The 20808-nt window shown below is 50.5% G+C and overlaps 2 protein-coding genes and 1 non-coding gene across 5 annotated transcripts in view; 1 reads left to right on the top strand and 2 right to left on the bottom strand.

Annotated features, from left to right (window-relative positions):
* Nucleotides 1-304: 304 nt before the first annotated feature.
* Hm13 (histocompatibility minor 13) overlaps nucleotides 305-20808 on the bottom strand; it is a 38851-nt gene continuing 18347 nt past the window's right edge. Inside the window, exons 4-13 of one of the 3 annotated variants that reach the window (XM_048348957.1) lie at nucleotides 20645-20733; nucleotides 17420-17505; nucleotides 17184-17309; nucleotides 15798-15855; nucleotides 14751-14834; nucleotides 10977-11013; nucleotides 7920-8022; nucleotides 3471-3556; nucleotides 1673-1872; nucleotides 305-730 (exon numbers count right to left, since the gene is read on the bottom strand). In XM_048348957.1, coding sequence (XP_048204914.1) covers nucleotides 1722-1872; nucleotides 3471-3556; nucleotides 7920-8022; nucleotides 10977-11013; nucleotides 14751-14834; nucleotides 15798-15855; nucleotides 17184-17309; nucleotides 17420-17505; nucleotides 20645-20733 — 820 coding nt within the window. In that variant the 3' untranslated portion in view covers nucleotides 305-730; nucleotides 1673-1721. The remainder of the gene's footprint in view (nucleotides 731-1672; nucleotides 1873-3470; nucleotides 3557-7919; nucleotides 8023-10976; nucleotides 11014-14750; nucleotides 14835-15797; nucleotides 15856-17183; nucleotides 17310-17419; nucleotides 17506-20644; nucleotides 20734-20808) is intronic. The other 2 variants (XM_048348959.1, XM_048348958.1) reach the window with 2 other exon arrangements.
* On the top strand, nucleotides 8319-8425 carry LOC125354075. The gene has a single exon (XR_007211458.1). It is a non-coding gene; the product is annotated as a U6 spliceosomal RNA (small nuclear RNA).
* Mcts2 (MCTS family member 2) lies at nucleotides 17512-19289 on the bottom strand. The gene has a single exon (XM_048348960.1). It carries the CDS (start codon nucleotides 18971-18973, stop codon nucleotides 18428-18430), a length of 546 nt encoding a protein of 181 aa, XP_048204917.1. The 5' UTR covers nucleotides 18974-19289; the 3' UTR covers nucleotides 17512-18427.

Here is a 20808-nt window from a genome sequence, read left to right as displayed (position 1 = left end):
CATGTTTGGATGAACCCCAGGGATGGGTCCTCCGTACCCAGGGCAGCCTGAAGCTCAGGACGGCCCTGTGGTAGTCACCTTGCCTGTTACCATGTAAGTGGGGGGCACGTAGAGCAGCTGCCCACCCCCTCACTGCCAGCCAGTGTTGGGCAGAAGGGGGTGAGGCACACCTGATGAGTGGGGAGGGCTGAGGAGCCCCCTCTGCTGCTCAGCAAGGGGGCTGGAGACGTTTCTCGGTAGCAGGTGAGACCTATGAACTTAGCACAAGATGCTGGGGTGCACACAGAACACAGCAACTCACCTGGCCATGGATGAGTTTTTAATGTGAGGCAAAGACAGTTCACAATACAAAAATCTAAAAATCACACCCAGTTCCGATTTGGCTCCTGGGGAGGGAGGTTGCTGGGGGGTTCCTTTGCCCGCAGGGGTGAGGAGAAGCAGAGGAAGGACACACACACACACACACACAGGGGTAGGGAAAGCTGGCCATGGGGCCGGGCTGAAGGGGTTCTATTGCCCACCCGTCCAGGGGCTGCCTTCGCCTCCTGAGGATGTCCTTTGCCCAAGTCGCTTGTCAATCCAGCCCCCGACTGTCTGGTCTGGCCCTCAGAGGGTCAGTCACCAGCTGCCTCATTTCTCCTTCTTCTCCGACCTCTTCGATGTTGATGCCTCTGTTGCCTCTTTGGATTCTGTCGCAGCTGCTACATCCTTAGGATTGGACTCCTCATAACTGAGCAGAAAATAAAACAATGAACACACATTTAGAGGTAGGGCCAGTTTCTGCCGCCCACTCCCCTTGGGCACATGCGGGTCAGTGTTATATCCACCGCCCAGCACGTGCCTGCCTGCACCTGGCTGTAGCCAGACTGTGCACCCCACTGGGAGGCTGCTCGGCTTTCTCCGTGCCTGTGCTGCCTGCAGGCAGTAGCAAGTGGGAGAGGCTGGGCCTGGGCATGTGCGGATCAACTTTAAGCTGCTGCTTTTTCTTTTCTGGTCCTTTAAACCCAGGGCCTAGGCGCTGTCTCTGAGCCTCTGTGTGCTCAAGGTTAACTCTACCACTTGAACCTCAGGGCCACTTCCTGCTTTTTCTGAGTAGTTTACTGGAGACGAGAGTCTCATGGACTTTCCTGCCTGGGCTGGCTTTGACAGGGATCCTCAGACCTCATCCTCCGGAGTAGCTAGGCCTATAGGGGTGAGCACCAGCACCTGGAAACTAAGCTTCTTGAACTGCTGGACAGTGCCTAGGATGCAGCTACAGGAAAGACTTTCCCAGGATCCCCTGCTGCTCGGCCCTGGGGTGTGGTGGGGGAGCCGGTCCATGGGCACGGGATCTTGGGCTGCCCTTGCGGAGGGCCGCCTGGGGGGAACTCTTACCATGGGCTTCATTTACTGAGCAACTGTATTCATGCCAAGCACAACACACATTTCCTCACGAGAGCAACCCCAGAGGCAGGAGTGTGCCCACTCACACAGAAGGTCCCTGAAAGGAGCGATCTGCTCAGGGCCAACGAGCGCAAGTACTACCCAGCACTGTGCGAGAGCCCCCGACTGCAAGGAGCACAACGCGGCTCGGCCTGTCTGCTCCCCACAGGCTGGGTGGAGCACTGGGGCTGCGGAGTCGCTGCCCGCTGCTGCCCTCTGCCCTCCACTGGAGCTGCAGTGACTGCCCTACCTTGGGCCACGGGCAGTGAGGGAGCGGGCGGGTGGGCACCCGCCGGGGATTACATGGTGCTGGGGTTCTGCGGGCGCCGGCGACGAGAGCCGGACTGCTTCTGCTGCATGGAGTCGGCCAGGCTGGCGGGGGAGCCCGAGACCGTGGGGAAGTGGGTGAGCCTCGGGGTATGAGGCAGGATTTCCGCCGAGGACTCGTAGCTGTGTGAAAGACAGAGACAGAGACAGAACAGAGATGGAGAGAGGAAGGCCAAGAGTGGAGGAGAAGAGAGCACGGACATCTCAGCATCATCGGGCTCTGCATTTCTGGACTAGTAGAAAGCCAGCATCACCTGCAGAGAAAGGTGCACGATGCACCTGCGCAAAAGAACAACGTGCTGCTGTGGGAATCTCTCTGAAGTTCTTTAGAAACCAGAGGCTGGCAGGGCCTCAGTCGCCACCACCAAAAATCCCCACCCACAACACCAGAGGAGATGGACATTAGTGCAGAGGGCCGCCATGGAGCACGCGCATTTACACTTCAGGGTGCCCCCCCACAGCTGGGAAAGGAATTGTGACCAGGGGAATGTGTTACCCATTCAAGAATAAACATCCGAGGGCTGAGGGAGCGGCTCAGGGGGAGAACACCCCCTACACTCCCTGGCATGCCTGAGGCCTTGGGCTGGATGAGTGAACTTCAGAAAGAAGAGTGTCAATAAGAGAAAAGTAAAGCAGAGGGCAGGTGGAGAATCAGGAGAGACTAGAGCGAGAGCCTGCTACTTCCACACCCTTCCCTAAGAACCTCCGGGGATGTGGTGGTGGTGAATGCATGCCATAGAATTCGGGGACACCAAGCCCCAAGTGGGTGAAGGGGCACTTTCTGCCTTGCCTGGGTTGCTCCACGGACACAGTGGGCTGGTCTAGGGAAGTCACCCAAGGTGATGAGGTGGGGAGACCTGAGGCTGGAAGTGCCCGAAAGAGGTGCTGAACTCGGGGATCAAGTGATCCTCCAGTTTGCGTCCCCACCCTGCTCACCACAGACGTGGGGCTTTGGCAGGCAGGGAGATGGGGGGAGAGAGGCCGGGGGCTGGGGATTCCAGGCAGCTCAAGGAGGGCAAAGGCAGGCACGGGGGAGGGGTGAGTCACAAGCTGCCCTTCAGGCAGCCAGGTGCGCAGGAGGCGCTGGCAGGCGCTCGAGGGGCAACTTGGAGGCCAGGGAGACGGAGTGGGCAGCTTTCGTGGCAGCTGGCAGCCATTTCTAGGTCCCTGGCAAGTGGGGTTGCTTGTGCTGGGGAGCAGACACCTGCTAGAGTCACGCAGGCCTTGGGGTAGGGGTGGGGCTGTGCACAAAGTATGGCTGATGTGTTAGGATGGAGGGGAAGACACAGAGCTGGAGAGAACACAGGCAGTGGGCTACAGCTGACCTCATGGTCAGGGCACTTGCCACCAGGTGTTCTGTTCTACTCCTACATGAAAACTGACTGTGTGGGAGGTCACAGGTCAAGTCACCTGGTGGCAGAGCAAAGGACAGGGGGCGGCTTGGAGAGGTCTCTCATCTGCTGCCCCCCCTTCCCCTGACGCTGCTGGCATGTGGGGGGGGGGGCTGCCTGGAGAGCCCCAGCCTCGCCCCATCCTGGCTCCTGGCCCAGGGAGAGCTTCCCTTGGCGGCCACAGGCCAGGCACCCAGGTGCTGGCAGAAAGGGTGGGGAGTGGAGCAGGTGGTGGGAACAATGTTCACTGGAGACAACACTCCCGGCAGGCTCCACGGCTGCCCGCAGGTGCACACGGCCCGTGTGCACCTCTGTCCCCGCCATGCTTACCTGAACATCTCCGTCACTTCTCCCTTGGCCAGCGCCACCAGGATGGGAAAGCCGATGCAGGCAGGGACCAGGTACAGGAGGGCAGGCTGCGAGAGGGCAGAGGCTGGTGAGGCACTGCTGGCGGGGCACTTGTCTAGCTTCACAGAGCCCAGTAGTTGGGCCCCTACCCAGAGCTCCTGACTGTCAGAGCAGGTGGGCACTGTACCGAGTACAAAGAGGCCCAAGGGTGACGAGCTTCGGGGTTCCAAGTCTTGACGGGGCCTAATGTGCTGGGGAAGCTGCTGTGGAGGCGATCACTGCACACGCAGCACTTGCTATGACCTGGGCCATGGCAACCACATGGCCATTGGCCCCACTGGATTCACACCCAGGTGCCCTGAGTCTGTGCTGCGACTTCTGGACAAGCTGGACTTGGAGGGAAGGACGGTTGCATACTGAGAGCCTATGTGGGCACAATGATCCCTGGTGGTATAGTCCCGGAGCTGGGCCCTCCGCCATGGCTCCTGGCCCTGTGACTGCCGTTTTTACAGAGGGAGACTGAGGTGCTGAGAGGGAGGAGCCGCCCAAGCCTCAGAGGCCCAAGGGCCGAAGTGGGGATGGAAGCCCAGGCATTCCAGACTCAAGTCATTCTTTGTCTACAGCAACTGAAAGGTAATTCTCATTCCACTGTTCAATCCTCCAAAGCCCCCTGATGCTACTGGTGCTCTGAAGGCCTCAGGCGACACGACAGCTTCTCCAACCTGACCCACCTTACTCTGGCCACAGCTCCTGGACCTTTATACATACAGTTTCTGCTGCCTGGCACATTCTCAATCTCCCATCTGTGCCTCCTTTCTTCCTCCTCCTGCCTTCAGCTAAGGGGGTGACTTGCATGGCATTAGGTCTGTTTTAAGAACCTCTTCACGGGCTGGGGATATGGCCTAGTGGCAAGAGTGCCTGCCTCGGATACACGAGGCCCTAGGTTCGATTCCCCAGCACCACATATACAGAAAACGGCCAGAAGCGGCGCTGTGGCTCAAGTGGCAGAGTGCTAGCCTTGAGCGGGAAGAAGCCAGGGACAATGCTCAGGCCCTGAGTCCAAGGCCCAGGACTGGCAAAAAAAAAAAAAAAAAAAGAACCTTTTCACAGAAATTCTGTGTGTGTGTGTGTGTGTGTGTGTCTGTGTGTTTTACCAGGACTTGAAATTAGGGCTTTGTGGTGCTTTTTTTTTTTTGCCATTCCTGGGGCTTGAACTCAGAGCCTGGGCACTGTCCCTAAGCTTCTTTTGCTCAAGGCTAGCACTTTACCACTTGAGCCACAGCGCCACTTACAGCTGTATGTAGTGCTGAGGTATCAAACCCAGGGCTTCATGTATGCAAGGCAAGCACTCTACCACTAAGCCACATCCCCAGTCAGGGCCTTGTGTTCTTGATCAGCTTTCTTGCTCATAACTGGTGCTCTGACACTTGAGCCACACCTCTGGTCTGGCATTTCTCCCAAATTAACTAACTGAAGATGCAACCTTTCAGCCTTTCCTGCCTGGGCTGGGTTTGAACCTTAATCCTTAGGTCCCAGCCTCTTTGGTAGCTAGGATTACAGGTGCAAGCCACAGCCCTTTGCCACTGTAGACTGGAGTCTCCCCCTATACTAGGGATCTGTTAGGGCAGCCCCTGGCTGCCTTGTGGCCTGCTCAACACAAAGCTTCTTCACTTTGCTCACAGTGTTAAGAGGGGTCTTGGAGGTGAGTGGGTGAATGGAGGAGACAAGTGTTAGTATAAAGGCAGCTTGTGGTCTTTAGGCAATTTTTTGACACCTACCAGGAAAGACTATGAACTATAGTGTTTTATACAGGTTATCCTTGAATCTGACATAACCCTAGGGATCAGGACCTGGGTTTACAGATGACATTACTCAGGCTCAGAGGGGAGAGATGACCTACCCAAGTCACAGGTGTGTGTGTGTCAGTGGTTGAGCTGGGATTTGACCCCAGGGAGCTGTGCTTCTATGGACACTGGGTCTTTACTGTGATAGGCTTTGAGCTTGGGGGTAGGGGTTAAAAATCACATAACAGGTCGGCTCCAAAGCCTGTGAGAAGCAAAGTGGTACTAAGTGGAAAAGGAGCCACCCTTAAGTGATTTGGTGAGAAAAGCGAAGACTTGAAATACATAAACTAAGCTTTTAAATCAAGAAGCTAGGAAAACGGATTGGGATGTAGCTTAGTGGTAGGTGCTGCCTACCAGGCCTGAAGTCCTCCTAAGGGGTCTTGGTGGCATGAGACCTTGGTTAAATGAGCTGAAGGCCCTGCCGAGGTTGAGGTGACTCCCATCTATTGCTAGGCTGGCATTAGAATTGCCTGTGTCTTAGAAAAGGGGCCACCCTATGTAACATGTTCTCCTGTGTACCAGATCTCTCTCCGCAAAAGGATTTTTAGGGAAGGAACTACTTAGATGACTAGAGAGAAGGGCTGGAGAATACCACAGGCCTAGGGCTCCAGTGGGACCTAGCTAAGCTTGCTGTGTGACCTGGGGAAGACGGCTATCCTCCCAGATCTGCAACCTCCCCACAAAGGAGGAGACCATTTCTCTCGTTCCTCGCCTGTGAAAGCTTAATGGAGGCCTTCTCCAGTCCAGTTGGAAAGGTAAGCCTGCCATCTGGTGGCTGCCAAGTGAATGGCCTCAGGCCTAGACTGCAGCGAGTTATTATGGTGAAGCACTTCACAAAAAGCCTTCAAGTCAACCTAGGTCTATTCACTGCGACATTCCACACCAAGGGCACACCACTTTCTTCTGCTATTAGCCTGAGGCTAGAGGACCCCAGTGGATGCCTGATAGGCAGATAATATTGTACCATACACAGACACAGACAAAGACAGACAGACAGATAGATACACACACACACACACACACACACACACACACACACACACACACACACACACGAGAACACATGAGCAAGATGGCTACCAAGTGACTAATGGGCAGGAAGTGCTGCATAAAGGCTCTCATGGGATGGTGAAACTGTTCATTGTGATACTCACAATGGCATAAAAATTGTTATGAATTATTGCTGGAATTTTCCATTTAAATTTTTTTTTTTTGGGCTGCAAGCAACCAAAACTACAGAAAGTAAAACTGAATGGGGAGGTGGGTACTATGACAGGTAAGACTACCTGGGCCAGGTGAGATTATTTTGCTTACATGAACTCATCCCATCCTCAAACCATACTAAGGTGGATACTGTTGATCTCCCTTTTCTGTTCTTATTAATGAATGAGGAGCACCAAGCATAATTCTGGCAACCCACCTAGAGTATCACAGAGAGAATGGAGCTGTCTGGATTCCCAACAGGGCTCCCTCAGCCTCTGTTCCATGATGCCCTTCCTAAAGCCAGGGCTGTTGAGCCTGAGCCTGGTTTTCACACGGACCTAGGCTTGAGTTCTGACTCTGGCCACAGGCCTGCTGTGTGATTCTTCATCATGGCACAAAGCCTGGCAAGCAGGAAGCACTTCACAAGCAAGGCCTCTTTCACGACACACTCACTCCATGACTGTGAGTACTAGCACCCATCTTGGCAGGAGCAAGAGGCAGAGCCTTGCCTTGCTTGAGAGGGGCCCTGGGCTGAAAACTCAACACTTGGGAAGGTAAGGGGGAGCAAAGGGGAGGGACAAGGGTGAACAAATACAGCAGTGGTAGTCACTAGATACTGTTGAAAATGAACCATACAAATTGTGGGTGGGTACGGGGGGAGGGGGTAGGGAACTGGGAGGGAGCAAGGGAAGGGTGACATTGTCCAGAAAGAAATATACTCTTGGGCTGACAACGTGGCTTAGTGGTAGAGTGCTTGCCTAGCATGCATGAAGCCCTGGGTTCGATTCCTCAGCACCACACACACAGAAAAAGCCCCAGTGATGTTGCGGCTCAAGTGGTGGAGCACTTGCCTTGAGCAAAATAAGTTCAGGGACAGTGCCCAGGCCCTGAATTCAAAGCCTCAGGACTGAAAAAAAAAAAAAAAAAAGGAATGTATTCATTACCTGACTTATAACTGTAGCCCCTTTTTATATAACCTTTATAATAACAATAAAAAAGTAAAAAACAAAAGGAATGAAAAAACCTCAACACCTAGTCACTTCTATTCAATTTGCCCCCACTAGAGAGCCAGTGAAGCCAGCTCTGGTCCCCAGCTTGCCCTCTGTAGTCAGGGTGGCCATGAGATGTGAGCAAACATTGGTGAGGATTTGGGGAAGGTTCCTGTCTTCCTAAGGAAGACAACAACAGCATGACCAGATTTTTCCTCCTTGCCACAGAAGTGGATGCCCTGCTCAGAGCAGAGACAGCCACCCCGCAACCTCAAACCATTGCTGATCCTGCCTGGAAGTGCCCACTTCTGGCTGTGTACACAACCAGCAACACTCTGCCAGTCCTGTTAATTGCAGTGCAACACTCCCACGCACAGGTGGACAGCCCTGCTTACCTGGGCGTGCTTGAAGATATGCATGATGGAGATGGTAAGGCCCAGGCCAAAGATGTAGGCGGCAAAGCTGGTGTAGAAGTAGGTGTGGGTGTTCTTCTTCAAGCTTCAGGGAAGATGGGGAGAAAGAGGGTTAGATATAGGCCTGAAGGAGCAGCTACTGTCTGGGGAAGCCCCTGTAGATGCTGGGGGATCTGAACTCTGAGCTAGGGTAGAGTCTGCTAATCCCTGTCCCCAGCTCCCCTTCCTTCAGCCTCGCTTACTCTTACGCAGAATGGAAGAAACAGGAGCCCATCTCCTTGGTGGTTCTGATTAAATAGCAAATATTATAACCTACAACCCTGGCTGTAATTCAGCATAAAGATCATTTACAAAAGCTTGTGGAAAAAAATGCAGGTTTATGTGCTTGCTTTGGCAGCACACATACTACAATCAGAATGATACAGAGAAGATTGGCATGACCCTTGAGCAAGGATGACCCACGAATTTGTGAAGTATTCCATATTAAACAAACAAACAAACAAAAAAGCAGGCTTAGTGTGAGGCAAAGCCAAGGAACTGCATGTTGAAAAACAATGGAGGCTGTGATATGCATGGTTCAGGCTCTGGAAACGGAAAGACAGAAACTGCAAAGGAGAGTTACTACTTCCAAATATGGTGGATGCAACAGCTCAGTATCTGTTGGCACTAAATAGATGCTGGCTGCAGGGAAAAAGTGCCAGTGGTTTCCTGGGGGTGCTACATTCAAGATCAGCTTCAGAATGGATGAGTCTCATGCAAGCTGGGACCACTACCTGACTTCCCTGTACGGAGCAAACGAAACACCCTTGCTGTCCCAAGCAGCAGGGACGGTGCCCAGAGAGCACCATAGGCTCAGTTAACACATAGCAGGAATACTTCTGACTTCTCTCCTTCCCTAAATTGGCATGGATTCTAGAATCACACTGGTCACTCTGGGAGCCCGGGTGAGGTAGGTCTTCTGGCAGCCAAGTCTGTGCCTGCAGCACATAAGCAAGGGGGGGCATGTGTGGCTTCTGTACAGCTAGGAGTAGAGATGGAAGGCCCAGATGTGTCTCCACCTACTAACTGGCCAGGCCCTTACAAAGATTATCTGTATGCTGGGAATATGGCCTAGTGGTAGAGCTTATCTGTAAGCCCATGTGTTCATGAAGCTCCAAGGGTAACCACACAAAGAATCAAGATGTTAGAGTTTAGGGAGTAGCTCCAGTGCCTGCCTACCATGCTCAAGGCCTCAGCTTGATTACTACTCCTGAAAAACAGAAGCATCAAACAAGTGGACATCAAACAAGGTGGCCCATGCTTGTAAGCATGAGCTTGAGAGTTTGAGGCCAGACTGGACTACAAAGCGAAACCCAGTCCCAAAAACCACAAAATAAGCCAGGTACTGATGACTCATGCCTCTAATCCTAGCTAATCAGTCACAAGGCTGAGATCTAAGGATCAAAGTTCAGTTGGGGGCAGGAAAGTCTGGGAAACTTTTAATTTTACTTTATTTTTTTATATGGTACTAAGGAATCGAATCCAAGGCCTCATGCATGCTAGGCAAGCACTCTACCACTAAGCCACATTCCCAGTCCCTGTGAAACTTTTATTTCTAATTAGCCAGCAAAAGGTCACAAGAGGAACTGTGGCTCAAGTGGGAGAGCACTAGCTTTGAGCAAAAAAGCTCAGAGACAGCACCCTAGGCTCTGAGTTGAATCAAGCCCCAGGACCAGCACTCACATACACAAAACAAAACCCCAAAGCCACAAAACCAGTTGGGCATCAGTGGGCTCACATCTGTAATCTTAGCTATTCAGGAGGCAGAGATCTGAGGATTGGGTTTCAAAGCCAGCCCAGCTAGCAAAGACTAGGAGACTCTTATCTCCCATTAACTACCCAAAAGCTGGAAGTGGAGTTATGGCCCAAGGGATAGAGCGTGAGCCTGAAGCAAAAAAATTCAGGGACAGTGACTAGGCCCTGAGTTCTAGCTCCAGGACTGGCACCAAAAAAACAGAAACAAAAACAAAAAAAAAACACAAAAAAACAAAAACAAAAACAAAAAACAAAACACCACCACCCCCTCCAAAAAAAAGAGAAAAATCCCAACCAGCCAACCAACCCCAAGCCAGAGCAAGCCTCCACAAGAATACTAGACTTCCTTTTTGTTTGTTACACCAAGATAGAACCCAGGGCTTTGTGAATGCTCTCAATGACACTGTGTACTAATATTCTCATCCACTGTCAACACTACTACTGTCTTTGCAAGTACTGGGCATGAGAAAAGAGTGACACAGCAGTAGCAGACTGCTGTCACCAACCATGGGCTGCCTCCCTTTCTCTCCTTTGTGTTAACGGTCTCATGTTTATTTCATTTCCATGGGTGATGGGGGAGGAACCTAAGATCTCCTGTAGCTAGGCAAACTCTCTTTTACTGAGCCATACCCTCAGCCCCTCTATAGTAGATTAAAAAAAAATCTGAGTAAAGAGAGGGCAGGTGGGCTGGGAATATGGCCTAGTGGTAGAGTGCTTGCCTCATATACATGAAGCCCTGGGTTTGATTCCTTAGTACCACATATATAGAAACAGCCAGAAGTGGTTCTGTGGGTCAAGAGTTTTTAGCCTTGAGCAAAAAGAAGCCAGAGACAGTACTCAGTCCCTGAGTCCAAGCCCCATGACTGGCAAAAAAAAAAGGGGGCAGGTAACAGCCAGAGACCTTGCTGGGACTCGCTGGGATACGGCGACCTGACCTCAGGCTAGTAAGGATGACGACACTGATCACGGTGGCTGCTTGCACTCAGCACTTTCTCCACACGGTCATGGTGGTCCTGAGGTAGGAACTTTTATCTATCACTACCTTAAGCATGAGAAGCCAGCAAGGCCAGGCTGCTTGTGAGGGCAGAGGGAGAAAGCACTACAAGTTCCACTTGGATATTTGTTCTGGGTTTAAACTCTTGGTCTTAAATTCACAATGAAACTGGAACTGCTCTGGACTGTGGGTGGAGAATTTGGTCCCTTAAGCAGGCTCTCAAGAGCTACTGGCGAGAACCCCAGTCTTACCTGATATCAAAACGCAGCAGCAAGGCAATGAAGATCCCTAGGGGGAGAAAGCCAGGGTTAGATTATGGCAGGGAAGGAGTCCGAGACTGGTGTTCCCAGTCACAGAGCCATCATTGAGGGCTGAAGGGGCAGCCAACACTGCCAAGTGCCAGAAGAAATCCCATTTCTCTACTTAGAACAATGGAGGCAGGAAAGTCTATGAAACTCCTATTCCCGATTAACTAGCAAGACTGGAAATGGAACTGTGGCACAAGTGGCTGAGTGTCAGCCTTGAGCAAAAGAGCTAAACCAGGTCCTGAGTTCAAGCCCCGGGACTGACACACACACAAAAGAACCAAAAATTCTCTGTTGATCAGAAACACCAACAGACAACATGTAATTCATATGCAAATGTTATGCATTTGTATATATTTATAAGTATTCTGCAGTGCTGAGGATCAAACTCAATGCCTTGTACATGGTAGGCAAGTGATCTATTGCTGAGCTATACCTCTGGCTCAAATGATATATTTATTTAATTTATTTTTTTGTGCTGGTCCTGGGGCTTAAACTCAGAACCTGAGCACTATTCCTGAGGTTTTTGCTTAAGGCTAACACTCTACCACTTGAGTCATAGCTCCATTTCTGGCTTTTTGGTGGTTAGTTGGAGATAAAGAGTCTCATGGGGCCAGGTGCTAATGGCTCACACCTCTAATTATAGCTACTCAGGAGGTTGAGATGTGAGAATAGCAGTTCAAAGCCAACCCAGACAGGAAAGTCTGTGAGACTCTTATCTCCAATTAACCATCAGAAAAACTGAAAGTGAAGCTGTGACTTAAAAGTTCTAGAGTGCTAGCCTTGAGCAAAAAAAACCCCAACAAACCTTCAGGGATGTGCTCAGGCCTTGAGTTCAGGCTCCAGAACCAGCATGAAAAAAAGAAAGAAAGAGAGGGGGTTGGGGGAGTAGAGGAAGGGAGGAAGGGAGGAAGGGAGGGAGGGAGGGAGGGAGGGAGGAGGAAGGAAGGAAGGAAGGAAGGAAGGAAGGAAGGAAGGAAGGAAGGAAGGAAGGGTCTCATGGACTTTTCTTCAGATCTTCAGATCTCAGCTTCCCAAAAGTAGCTAGGATTACATGCCTGAGCCACGGATGCCTGACTCAAATGATTAATTTAAAAGAGGAAAATAAGCTAGGCACTGCTGACTCATGCCTTTAATTCTAGCTACTGAGGAGGCTGAGATCTGAAGATCACGGTTGAAAGCCAGGAAATGGAAGTGGTGCTGTGGCTCAAAGTGGTATTTCCTTCAGCAGAAAAGCTCAGGGACAGTACACAGGCCCCTGAGTTCAAGTCCCATGACTGACAAAAAAAAAAAAAAGAGAGGAAAATGCATTAGTCACTTGTGATGACTTTAAGTAGAGTTTGGTAGGGGGAGAGAGCCATGGCTGCCCTTCTGCAAAGTGGGAAAACGCAACACTCCCAGCAGACAAATTCTCACTGTTCTCCAATCAATCCAGGGGCTGGAGTTCTGATAGAAGTGTCCACTCCTAACAGCTCCTCTAGTCCTCCAAAGAATGTTCCACCTGGCAGGGACAGGGTACAGCTCACTGGGATCCTCAGGAGTGTTGAGAGATTCAGAGATATCTATGAATTTGGGAAGGATAAAAATGCAGAAGCAGCTGGAACTGCCCACCAAGGCCACTGGAGCAGCCCGTCACTGGTGTCTGAGAAAGATCATCCTCTGGAGAGTAAGCCAAATGTTTTTTGGGGGACTCCCATTTCTTCTGTGTGAGAGTTACGTTTCCTGAGAAAAAAGTATCCTGCCTCACAGAGTCTCAAATCATGGAACTATCTCAGTTCAAGCCAAAGTTCCCAGGCAAGCACAGTTATCTATTTTTTTTTTATTGTTAATTTTCTGGTACTGGGACTTAAGGGCTCATATTCTTGCTTAGATTTTTCACATGAGGTTGGCACTCTACCACGTAAACTACACTTCAAGCTTTTTGCAGGTTAATTGAGATAAGACTCTTGGGTTTATTTGTCTGTCCAGACTTTAATCCTCCATCCTCAGATTTCAGCTTTCTGAGTAGCTACCTATTAAGTGTGAGCCACTGGTGCCCAGCTTACTCTTTGCCCAGGAACCGTATTTTTTTAATCTGCTTCCTCATCTGGAAAATGGAAAGTGTTTCTATCGTAAGACGCTGCTGGAATAATAATGATAATGCATAGGAAGCCTCCAGTACCATGCTAGGCAAAACAGGTTCTTGACATACATACCTAATTCACCCATTCATGAATGCTGGATGAATACTGGGGGCCTTACACTGTGCTATCCCTAGCCCTTACAGTGTCATCTTTTTGCAGTCAAGACAGACTTGGCCCGAGTTCTGCTGGTTACGAGATGGTGGGTGTCTACAGCCTCTTCACTTCTGAAAGTCCCTTTACACTCAAGTCAGGCTTCAGCTTCATCTGCATGTGCTGTGCACACGGAGAAAGCCTCTCAAGCACATATGCTCACACCATCCTGCCTTATTACAGTTGCTCTTTCTTCTTACTACGCTGGAAACAAGCTGGCTTCTAATCCATTCCAAATCTGACAGTAGGCTTTGAATCTACTGACTTTGAACCTGTGACTAGGCAAACAAGCATGTTCTGTTACCAGGTCTGCAGGCACATAGCTTCAAAGTCTTAGCCACTGAGTTATCTTAAGTCTCTAAGGGGAGTTTCGATGTGCCACAGTGAGGCACAGCCACTGATGTATGGGACATAAGCCTGTGTCACATCTATGGCACATTGATAAGCCCCCACACAGATGTGGCTCGAAGGCTAGACTGTGTAGACAAGCAGGTATATATGCACATGTTCTTCTGCCAAGGGCGCACCCACAGGGGCTCACACATGCATACATGCTCTCTGCCCTCCACTGAAGTCATTTCAGCAAAGGGGACAGAAACAAGCAGACAATGGCAGTTGTAACTTTTGTGTGAGGGGTGTTAGGCTCCTTTGAGGCAGTCACACTTTTTTTTTAGGGGATGATGGTGGTGGTGCTGGTCCTGGGGCTTGAGCTCTTTTTGCTAAGGCTAGTGTTTTACCATTTGAGCCATGGCTCCACTTTGGCATTTTTGGTGTTTAACTGGAGAAGAGTCTCACAAACTTTCCTGCCCCATTTGAGTTACAGGCATGAGAACATTGGTGTTCAAGTCCTTGAGCTTTTTTTCTTTTTTCCATTTTGTATTTTTTCAGGGCTGAGGATTGAACTCAGGGCCTTCTTGTTCTTCCCAACCTCCCTAAGCTTTTCTACTGAAGGCTAGCATTCTACCACTTAGGCCAGTGCTCCATTTCCGGACTTTTTGGTAGTTAACTGGAGATAAAAGTCTCACGGACAGGTTTCCTGCTCCGGCTAGCTTCAAATTGCAATCCTCAGATCTCAGCCACTGGAGGAGCTAGGTTTACATGCGTGAGCCTGTGGTGCCCAGAACACAATCTGCATTATTTTCCAGAGTTGATCTCAGTCTACCACTAGGCGTTTACTTTTGCAAGTTGTATTTTAGATTGTGACAGCTTGTGTAGAGCACACATTCTGTGATGGCAGCCTTGCTCGATACTCTCCACCTGGGGCCCAGCTTAGGGGCTGACACAGGACTGCTGCTCCACAGAAGTGTGTTGAGGAAGAACCTTCACCACATCTTGGGCTTCCCTGTTCTTTCCCAACAAGTAAAGTTGTCTCTTTCATGGTACTCCCTCTTGTTCTAGAAAGTACCTTCCCCACCCCCATACCATAACCCTCTTGCAGAAGAGTTACCTGGAATGACAATATCTCCAAGCCCGAGCATGGCGAAGTTGTCTGCCTCCAGGCCCTTCTCCAGCAGATCCTGGGGAAACACCACTGCAGGGAGAGGCAGGGAGGAGGGTTGGCTAGAGTTCATAATACTCAGGCTGCCAACCCCCAACCGTGGGTATGACACATGCACACACAACTGTTTCTGGGGGCAATGGGGAGGTGAGAAGTTCACTGGCTGATGGAATTAAAGCTGGTTAGAATGAGGATAAATCTAGAACTCTCTGAATGAAGGCAACTCACACACCATACAATCTCTGTGCTTTTTTTTTTTCTTCCTTGTTTTTGGTTGTGGGGTTTGAACTCAGGGCCGGGGGCACTGAGCTCTACCACTTTAAGCCACAGCACCACTTCTGGTTTTCTGTTGGATAATTGGAGATAAGAGTCTCACAGACTATTCTACCCCAGCTTTGAACCACGATCCTCAGATCTTAGCCTCCAGAGTAGCTAGGATTACAGGCATGAGCCACTGGTGCCCAGCTATCTCAGTGCTTTCTATAGTTGTAGAAATGTGTTCTTTATCTGACTTATACAACTGTAACCCCTGTGTATATCACCTTCATAATAACAATTTAAAAAAAACTTTAAAAATGGCTATACTGAAAAAAGAAAACCAAGGCAGTATGAAAGGTGTGGGACAGAGTACTAGAGGGGTTGAGCGGGTCCTACGCTCCCAGTTCTCAGTATGGCGATCTCCCCCCTGGAAACTCTGCCACAGCCCCACAATAGGCAGTTTGGACACCTCCTCTTTATGCTTCCTCCCCGCTTATAGCCATTTCTGCTTACTACATACTCTATTGGATCATGACCCAGCAGTCTAAGGCAAGGGCTCGGGCAGAGGGTGGTAGCTCAAGAACACAGCTGGATTAATCAAGAACAGAGACCAGGCTGGAGAGACCCACTAGAGCTTTGAGGGGTAAGTTTACGGGGAAAAGGGAGTGGTATAATGACTCCAGTAAGAATGTGCTTTGGTAGATGAAGGGTTTTCCATTGTGGGAGGTGTTCACTTACGTTTTATTGGTGCTTCAAAGGACTTGGCCACGGTCACCATCACATTGGTACCAAACACCTGGAAGGAGAAGATAAGAGTCTGAAGGAAGGCAAAAGAAGGAGTGGGAAGGAATCGCGGTCCCTGGGTATCTGAGAACACTGCTGCCTGAGTTCTGTGGGAATGGGGCAGGAGGCCGGGAGGGCTCAGAGTAGAAGAGACTGAGGTAAGGTAGTTGCTGATGCTGTTTCTGGGCAATAAAGAGTAACTTCCAAGGAGACTGCGAAGGACTTCTGCTGGCCTAGTTAGCTAGCCTGTTTGTTTCTGCCTCTACACCCTTGAAGAGATAAAAGCCCTCAGTCACCAACCACTCAAGGAGAGAATGGCTGGCTTTTTTCTTTTCATTTCAGTATTGGGGCTTGAATCCAGAGCACCATCCCTGAGCTTTTCACTCAAAGTTTGAGTTCACACTTTGATTCACAGCGCAATCTTGCCATTTTCTAAGGGTTAATTGGAGATTAGAGTGTTATGAACTTTCTTGCCCAGACTGGCTTTGAGCCGTGATCCTCCGATCTCAGCCTCCTGAGTAGCTAGGATTACAGATGTGAGCCACCACTGCCTGGCAAGGGAGAATGGCTGTTTGAGCCAGGGAAAAAGTGCCTGTGTTAGGCTGATCTGAATCCTCAGTGATGGGTGTGAAGTCTGAACACAACCAGACTCTTTTCTTCCAGGTCATTGCTGGACTATTTATCAGTATTCTACTACCCATCTCAATGTCCTGGAGTCTTTTTTTTTTTTTTTGTAGTTGTTGTTGGTCCTGGGGCTTTAACTCTGGTCCTGGGTACTGTCCCTGAGCTCTTCAGCTCAAGGCTAGCACTCTACCACTTGAGCCACAGTGGTTAACTGGATATAAGAGTCTCATGGATGTTCCTGCCTGGACTGGCTTTGAACCATCATGATTCTCAGATGTCAGCCTCCAGAGTAGCTAGGATTACAGGTGTGAGCTACCAGTGCTTGGGCACTGTCCCTGAGCTTCTTTGTACTTAGGGCTAGCGCTCTACCACTTGAACCAGTGCCACTTCCAGCCTTTTCTGTTTATGTGGTACTGAGGAATAGAATCCATGGCTTCATGCATGCAAGGCAAGCACTCTACCACTAAGCCACATTCTCAGTGCAAAGATTACCTTTTTGAGAGCCACCAAGAAGACATGAGGGTAGATAGAGGTACTCGGCACTGCGTGGGCTTTCTGTCACAGGTAGTTTGCTTTTCCTGGCTCCACCCGGATGGGCCCACCCAGAGGGGACCTGATTTCTCTTAGATGACTATTACTTGGGCCAGAGGTAGGGGAGTAAGAAGGCAGGTCTGGGAGGCCAGAGACAGACATCTCTGGAGTTCCCGACTGACTCACCCAGAAGACATCATAGATGAAGAGTCCACCCAGCAGGATGCAGCCAGTGCTGACGTTGTTCAGGTGCAGGAGCTCCACACCATTCAGGGAGAAGGCCAGGCCAAACAGGTTGTTGGCAATCCAGTGCTGGAGAAAAGCAGAAGTCAGACCATTTACTGTACTCTGCCCTGTGGGATGCACTACCTCCCCTCCCCCACCCCCCTACCCGTACTTGTACCCAAACCTTGGCTACTTACCTTCCTCAGCAGGTACCAGACACCAACAATGCTGCTTAGGCCCAGGCAAATCAGGTCCTTAGTGTCAAACTCATAGTTGACAATATCTGGGCAGAGAGGCTGGGTAAGTCCACTCCCCAGTGTGGAGCTGTCCCTCCCACGGGTCAGCCCCTGGATAGGAGAGGTCCTATCTATGGGCATGGTCAGGGGCCCACAGGTCCAGGAGTTCAGCCTTGATTTCTCCAGACTGTTGGGGGTATTAGGATGGGGAGAGCCCAATGGAGCTATCCCAAATTCTCTAATTTTCTAGAAGAGGGAACCAAGATCCAGAGTGAATTTAGGGTCAGAGGGAGGTGGTCCCTAGTATTGGAGACACAGGCTCTGCCACTTTTAGTTGGGTGACTCTGGGGGAGACAGTCCTCTCTCTGAGTTTCAGTTTTCTCATTTGTCAGAATAGCAACAGCACCTCCCTCAAAGAGCTGCTAAGGGAAGTGAGGGTCCTTATAATGCCCTCAGCACAGTGCCTGGCACACTGAGCTCAAGTCTCTAACAAGGTCCTAGTTCTTTCTGGAATCTTTTTTGCCACTAAAGGAATTGAAGGTTGCTGGCAATTCTTGTTCAGTAGCAGAGGAAGAATAGGTAGTTACAGAGGCCTAGAAAAAAAAGCAGGTACAGGTCTGAGGTGGGTCTTGTGGGGACTTCTCTGGCAGGCATCCTGATGTTAGACCCATTCTTGATGCTTCAAACAATCGAGCCAGGAGAAATGATGAAGGATGCCCACGGTCACAGAGCAGTAGCCACCCCTGTCAGATTCCGGAGTGCAGCAGATATCTACAATTTTTCCCCAATTTCAATTCTCTGCCATGGTAGCAGCACCCTGTTTTTTTTTTCTTTTCTTTTTTTAAAGGCGTATGTTGAACTTATTCAGCATAACTACAGAAGAACTGTCTTCATGCTGTCACACAGAAACACAAACACATATACAAACACAATTATCTATATTTAACCCAAGTACATTCCTTCTGTGGCTCACTTATATGTCTTCATGTGCCACAGCCCATCGTTTAAATAATGGATATTTTCAATGCCGATTCCTTTGTTGACCTTCTCAATGTCTTCTGCAGCCATCTTCATGACTCCGACACACAGAGCGTGCTGCTTGCCTTCTGCCATGACGGCCACAATGGTATCTACCGCGGCAGGGTAAAGCTTTGCCCCGCGAGAAGTTAAGCCCGGACACATGATATTTGCGCCACTGAGCACGAACTTGATGGCTCCTTTATCAACCTGCTGATGCGGCAGGATAAATGGGTATTTGTGAAGTAACCTGAGGGTTGGATAAAAAGGTCCTTTTCTTTGTCTAAAAAACAGTAACTCTCCATTTACCGTAAGGATTTCCGTATGCTCGTGGCACCGGACTATCTTTACGGGATCTTTCTTGGGCATGATTTGGTTAAGCCACGGCTCAATACCTGGAAACTGCTCGGTCAGTTGGTTCTTGATACCCTTAATCACCGAAGTTTTCAGCTGGATACAGTTGGACACATCCTCCTTCTCGTCGAATTTCTTGAACATGATCCTCTGGTGAAGGGGCTCCGACTGGGACCGGCACACGGGAAACTTGAACCAGTGAGAGTCCGGGAAGCTCCGCACGAGGAAGGTCAGCACCGTCGGATCCGGTCAGGCCGTTGTCGTCAACCGGAAAGTGGTCCAGCCAGCTGCGCTTTACGGCCTCGCAATATATGACGACTTCCGCTCCCCGGGCATCACGCCAGCACCCCGTCCGTATGTCTCCCCACTTCCGGATCGTCTCCCAACTTCCGATTCCTGGGCCAGGGGGCAGCGGAAAGGGCGGGCCACAGGCAGGAAGAGGGGCTGGGCGCCCCCGTCATTGCCGGTTGCGGCGGTCTGGGGCGTGGCACCGGCTGGACGCCCGCTTGCGGATCGCTCTTTCGCGGGTCCCTCGCTATCACGCGGACGCCCGCTAGCGGATCGCTTTCGCGGGTCGCTCGCTATCACGTGGACCCTCGCGGAACGGTCATTGTCACGTGGACGCCCGCTCGTGGAACGGTCGCTGTCACGTGGACGCCCTCTCGTGGATCGCTCGCTTCACGTGGGCGCCCGCTTGTGGATCGCTTGCTATCACGTGGGGGCGCCCGCTTGTGGATCACTCGCTATGTGGACGCCCGCTTGTGGATCACTCGCCATCACGTGAGCGCCCGCTTGTGGATCGCTTGCTATCACGTGAGCGCCCGCTCGTGGATCACTTGCTATGTGGACGCCCGCTCGCCATCACGTGAGCGCCGGCTTGCGGATCGCTCGCTATCACATGGGCGCCCGCTCGCGGATGGGTCGCTCACTATCACGTGGACGCCCGCTTGTGGATCGCTCCCTCTCACTTGTCCCAGCACCCCTGTCGCTAAAGGGGCCGTGATGGGGATATTTCAATGTCTTTGGCTGGGCAGTGGCGCGATGGTCGCCATCCCCAACCCGAGTGCCACCCGAGTATGGCAGAGTTGGGACCAATGTGGCCGGAGACCCTGAGACTCTGGTTTCTTAAAATAATGGCTTAGGCTTTTAAAAAAAAATCTGAAAGTAATTTATTTGGTATGCACGCACTGGAGATACAGAATCACGCGACATCACTGCTTTCTCAGACGCGGCAGAAGGTGCCAGTTCTGCCAGGGAACAGCAGAGCAGGATGGCTTCCTTAGGCGTAGAATTTTATATGCCGGAGATACGTCTTCTATTTGGTCAAGCTACTGATAAACTTGATTCCGTATTTGATCTTCTTGACAATCCATTGACCCTAGGTTCTCCTGACCGCCCCCCCATGTTTAAAAAAAAAAGTTGTCAATCCCCCTCCCTTTCAAGTCTCTCAGGCTGAATATTTATCACACAAAAACAGACATGATAAAAGCTGATTGTCAGCCAAAGTTTAGTGAGCCAGGCAGTGTGCTGAATGTTTTTCACTCATTATGTACTCTGTCCTAATAAGACAAAAGGTCCTCTATGAAGAAGGTGCTTGATTTACATTTTCCAGATTGGGGGGGGGAGCCCCAACAAACCCCCAATGCTCAGAGAGGTAAGCCATCCACCCAGAGTCCTGTTTAAGTGTGGCAGAGCTACATGAACCCAGGAAAAGATATCTCGGAGCCCACTTGCATCATTTTCTCTATTGGGAGAATCCAGTATTGGAGAGACAGGAAACCCAAAACACCATAGGGGAAAGTGGGCGACACTAACCTTCCTTGTTTTCCCCAGAGCCCTGAGTGAAAAGCAGCTGATACTGTCGGTTTGGGAAGCTGGCTGGAAAAAACTTATTCATGAGGGGGCTAAAAGGAAAGACAAAGCAAGCTGGTAAACAAGAGCCCTCTGGGAATAACAGCTCTGCCCACCCTTATCAACAT

This window comes from Perognathus longimembris, chromosome 6, assembly GCF_023159225.1.
Source record: "Perognathus longimembris pacificus isolate PPM17 chromosome 6, ASM2315922v1, whole genome shotgun sequence".
Classification (NCBI taxonomy): Eukaryota; Metazoa; Chordata; class Mammalia; order Rodentia; family Heteromyidae; genus Perognathus; species Perognathus longimembris.
Note: the sequence above shows the minus strand (reverse complement) of the source record. Positions and strands in the feature narration are given on the sequence as shown.

Coding starts and splice junctions, on each gene's coding strand:
- Mcts2 (XM_048348960.1), bottom strand. CDS start 18,973: ATGTTCAAGAAATTCGACGAGAAGGAGGATGTGTCCAACTGTATCCAG.